The following is a 5,191-nucleotide window of genomic DNA, read 5'->3' as shown; positions in this document are numbered from 1 at the left end:
ACTTTTTCTTCTTATTATCATCTCTGCTGAAAATATAAATGTCGATTTTTCACAGAGAGGTTTTGCCAATACTTTGTTTTGGAAGCCATCCATGTCTCTGAATCTGAAATGCCATTGTCATAGAGAGTTCTGCGCGTACTTCCTTTTTGAACCAATCTATGTTGAAAAGGTATTTATCTTCAACTTGTCTTCATTGATAAATACACATGGGTGAAATCATTAATGTCTACAAATATAATAATGTTTTTCATGCCAGAAGATAACAAAAGAATTTAAAGTGTTATCCACTGAAATCGTACAAGTCATCATCCTTTTCATACCTGAATGTATAAAACACTTTGAAGGGTTACCCACTGAAACTGTATAATTCCTTTGCTTCCAGAGTGGTTCTGGCATTTTATTACTGGAAAATGATCTTTATACTTGATCCATGTTTGTTCATAAATGTAAACCTGTGAAATCACTATGGTATACCACTATAATGGTCACACATGGAAGTCTGAAAAACATGCAAAAACTACAAGATGTCTGTATTTTTTGAAAGTTGAATCTATTTGGTAGAATGGAAAAGAATAGGGAAATATTGATGTTTATCAACTGACAAAAATGTCGGACTCCATGTGGGTATATGTATCTTAGATATTCCTTTTACTACTCGAAATGAAATTTCAAAACAAAGAGCTTATAATCTATATAGACATTCAGGGTGAAATGGACGTTTCTGATATATAGGAGAAGACCTCCTTAGTAGAGGGAGATTCGATGTATCCCCAATTTTTATGCAAGGCATTTAGAACCAAACAAGTATGTCTAGGATGGCATACAGTCTGGACACTATTGGCCCTAACTTATTGTGACAAAACTAAAAACTTAGTGCTTTCTTATTTTGTGGTTATGTGATTCTAGTAAAGTACATTTTAAATTGATTCTTTAGGACAACCTTACCACATTGAAACTATGCACACCCCATAACAATACATTATTTTCAGTTGGTTTCTCACTTATTTTATCCCTATCTCTCACTTATTTTATCTAGTTAGGTCTGGATGTCATTAATTTTGGATTAAATATGTTCTGTTTTGGATTGTTTTTTTCTTTTTAAGTTTAGGTAATAGTTGCCTACTGTAGAATGATTCACGTTACTTTATGGTATCAATTCTCTATTTTTGTGACAAACCAATAAGGTAGATATTGATGTCAAGTTTTCATTTTCAGGTGAGATTGTTTCTTGTTGAAGATGCGCCACTGCAGTTTGACATGGCTGACCAAGACTATCTATAGGCAAAACAATCTCTGTTGTGGCATGAATATGGCTCTAGATTTGAATATAATCAGTTGCAAGGTGTTAGAAACAATTATACAAAGAAGAATATACAAGAATATTCCATTGTACCCGAGACAACATGGTGCTGCCCCCCCAGGGTATGAAAACATAATTTCTTTCTCTTATATGAGATCTGGAACTATCAGTCATATGTTCTGTTATGCAGCAGTAAATGGTTAATCATATGTGGAATAAATTTTAAAACATTCAAAATGCATAAAGCAGAATAAAACAATGCCAATTATGAAGATTTTTGGATGTATATCAAGTACATTTTATACAGTCGTACGAATGTTTGTTCTTAATAAGGTCATTCGATTAGGATTGGTCTTCACAAATATTTTCTTTCCGTTAGAGATCTTATCACTAGCCTTTTTTTAAATTTTTGTGTAGTTTGTCATTAGTCCTTGATGGCGAGTAGTTGTTGGGGATGAAAGTTTAGAAGTTAAAGTACAGTGTGAACGAGAAGTCAGGAATTTGGAGGCCATATACCCACTCCCATCTTCTATTCCACCAAGGTAGCTGCATTTTTTTATGTTTTAGGCATTTTATGTTTTTGAGTTGGATAGCTATGAATGAAATGTTCTATGAGACTTGCAATGAATTACTTGCAGCCCTATAGAGCCATTGGAGCCACAGGAGGACTGGTGCAATTCTGATACACCTACGATTCCATTGAATCCCATAGAAGAAGATGAAACTTGAGAGTTGAATGAAGCGCCTCCTTTGCAAGATTTTCAAGAGTTGGGTAGGTGATGGTAGTCATCTCACTTCTATTTGATTATTGCTCTAGGGATTATAGTTGTTGTAGATCTAATTCTTGCCTGAGATGATTAAGCTGTTATGAAAATGATACCTTTTTCACATTGAAATTTTTTATTTTACTGATAAAATCATTGGGCAGCTAATGAATAATTGGTTGGTAACCTTAATAGGAATATGTTTATATGATTCTAGCATAATTATGCACAATATGAGAGCAATGCAACCAAATTCTACAGGAATATTATCCCAAGGTGGTGACTATGTCTCTATGGTGCCTTCTAGTGTTGATCAGCAAAAACAGGAGTCCTTATACATATCTAAACCTGCAGCAGAACCTGACATAACTGCAGTTGCAGCAGATGTTGCTGCATTTGTTGCAATAGAAAAATCAAATGAGAAGGGAAACATGATTGATCATGATATGGTGCTAAAAATACTCAGTAATCAACAAATAATTGAAACATTGACATCTTTATACAAAAGAAATAATAATATTCAAATGGACTTGATGCCTAAATTGCAGCCAATTGACAGTACGCATGATGCACCTAAAAATCCTTGCAATGTTGCCCAAAATCAGAGCCCATTGATAATTTCCAGACAGGAATCTGGTGGCATGAATAATATTGGATGCATTTACACTTGGCATATTACATCTTATTAAATAGATGGCACTGGATGTTATAATTATGATCATGGAGTATTTAATTACTTTTGGCTCTTTTGCTGGAAAAATTAATGCTATAGAACTCTCCATTTTTCTGTACATGATATTGCAAGTTTAGAAATGTTTCCATTTTAACCAGTGGATCAAACTTAGAAAGGAAAAATCATGGCTACATTGGCAGGCTTGACATTATATGACTTAAAATTACATTTTTTTATTTGATTCAGCCATCAGTGAATGTGTTTAAAGTATTCGTAGACAAGAAATGTGTATTTAGTGAAAGTTAAGTGTTCTTGGACATGAATTGTGAATTTAGTCCAAGGGTTGATAAAATGCATGAGGCTTTGTCTTCTTATTATCATCTCTACTGAAAATATAAATGTCGATTTTTCACAAAGAGGTTTTGCCAATACTTTGTTTTGGAGGCCATCCATGTCTCTGAATCTGAAATGCCCATTCTCACAGAGAGTTTTTCCTGTACTTTCTTTTTGAATCCATCTATGTCGAAAAGGTATTTATCTTCAACTTGTGTTCATTGATAAATACACACAGGTGTAATAATTAATGTCTACAAATATAATAATCCTTTTCATGCTAGAAGATAACAAAAGACTTTAAAGGGTTATCCACTGAAACTGTACAAGTCATCATCCTTTTCATACCTGAAGATATAAAACACTTTGAAGGGTTACCCACTGAAACTGTACAAGTCCTTTGCTTGCAAAAGGGTTCTCGCATTTTATTAGAGGAAAAGGATTTTTGTACTTGATCCATGTTTGTTCATAAATGTAAACCTGTGAAATCTCTATGGTATACTGCTATAATGGTCACACATGGATGTCTGAAAAACATGCAAAATTTACAATATGTCTGTATTTTTTGAAAAGTTGAATCTATTTGGTAGAATGGCAGAGCAAAGGGAAATTTTGATTTTTATCAACTGACAAAAATGTTAGACTCCATGTGGGTATATGTATCTTAGAGATTCCTTTTACTATTCGAAATGCAATTTCAAAACAAAGAGATTATAATCTATATAGACATTCAGGGTGAAAAGGATGTTTCTGATATATAGGAGAAGACTTCCTTAGTAGAGGGAGATTCGAGGTATCCCCAATTTTTATGTAGGGCATTTAGAACCAAATAAGTATGTCCAGGATATCATACCCTTGGGCATAATGTTCTCTATGCAAATTATTTTTGAGTGTTGAGTGTCACATTTGGTTATGTCGGCTACAATTCATGTGTGAGAATGCAGAACTTTGGCCCAATTCGTTAGGAAAAGACAAAAGTATGAGCATTCTTTTAATGGAGATAAGTTTCCCTAGATATTTCAAATTGTTTAAGAGTGTGTTGTGTGCTCACATGTAAAATTCGAAATGAATTATATCTATCAAAATCTAAAGAACATTGTAACTTCATTACAGATGCATAAATCTTATGTTATTTGCAATACAAGGTTATTCTGCATCGCCCAAGGAATATCAAATTGGAGTTTTATTGAATTGGTATGATTCCAGTAGGATCTATTGGCTACCAGTTCTAGTGTTTGTGGCCATGGCCTCATTGAAAATATTGTTGGCTTGGGGATTACGACCCAGATATTCCCATGGGTTTGTACCATAAGTTTTGTTAAATATTTAGCAGCCCTCCAACACAGATTCGTGCAAATGTTGATAAGATTCCAAGTAGACCTTGTCTACTATCAGAAGTAGGATAGGCCCACAAGGTTGCCGATTTTCACCCTGCACCAATAGCTTCTGAATGCCCGTCAAGCAGTACTTTATTTTCATGGTATCGGCATCGTCTAACTCATCAGCTTCTTCTTGTTCAGTAAAAACGCCATAGGAGGCAAGGAGCCTCAAAATTATGTAAAGGTATCCGACATCCACGTGCGAATGTGAATTACCAGGTGATGAGGAATTAGCAGCAACAATGTGAAAAGGAATATGCTCAACCGAAAGGGCACCTCCATTGCCTTGTGTGGCAATAATGTCAAGAATGTTGAGCAACACTGCTGCTCTCAAAGCCAGGGGCTTGATGGAAGACCATATCATCTCATAAAGATGGATATTAAAATGGATATTTTTTTTTCTAGGTTAAGACTAAACTAAGTGCCCACGGGGAATTGAACCAGTGACCTATCCCAAGGAGTGCCTTAACAGTGCACCCATTCACCGTCAATCCAAAGCCCCGTGGGCTTATTAAAATGGATATTAAAGATAAAAAAAAAATTATTATATTCATGTTTAAAAATTAAAAATTAAACGTTATTTTTTTTTTTATATGTATCAAGTCAATAGCTTCTTAATAAAAATAATAAATTGAATCTTTTTATTGATATATTCTTAATATTTTACTTATCTGTAAATTTGTCTATCAAAAAAGTTATAATTGGATGCATATTTTAGTTTTAATTTTAATGATTATGTTAT

The 5,191-nt window shown here is 33.9% G+C and overlaps 1 protein-coding gene across 1 annotated transcript; it reads right to left on the bottom strand.

Annotated features, from left to right (window-relative positions):
• Window positions 1-4,396: 4,396 nt before the first annotated feature.
• LOC149145147 (caffeic acid 3-O-methyltransferase 3-like) lies at window positions 4,397-4,813 on the bottom strand. Its single transcript, XM_089452359.1, has one exon. It carries the CDS (start codon window positions 4,811-4,813, stop codon window positions 4,397-4,399), a length of 417 nt encoding a protein of 138 aa, XP_089308485.1.
• Between the last annotated feature and the right edge of the window lie 378 nt (window positions 4,814-5,191).

This window comes from Pinus tabuliformis, chromosome X, assembly GCF_031772625.1.
Source record: "Pinus tabuliformis cultivar Carrire ecotype Pingquan chromosome X, CPIR1, whole genome shotgun sequence".
In the NCBI taxonomy this organism is placed as follows: domain Eukaryota; kingdom Viridiplantae; phylum Streptophyta; class Pinopsida; order Pinales; family Pinaceae; genus Pinus; species Pinus tabuliformis.
Note: the sequence above shows the minus strand (reverse complement) of the source record. Positions and strands in the feature narration are given on the sequence as shown.

Excerpts from the sequence above, each read along its gene's own strand:
- LOC149145147 (XM_089452359.1), bottom strand. The coding sequence starts at position 4,813 with ATGATATGGTCTTCCATCAAGCCCCTGGCTTTGAGAGCAGCAGTGTTG.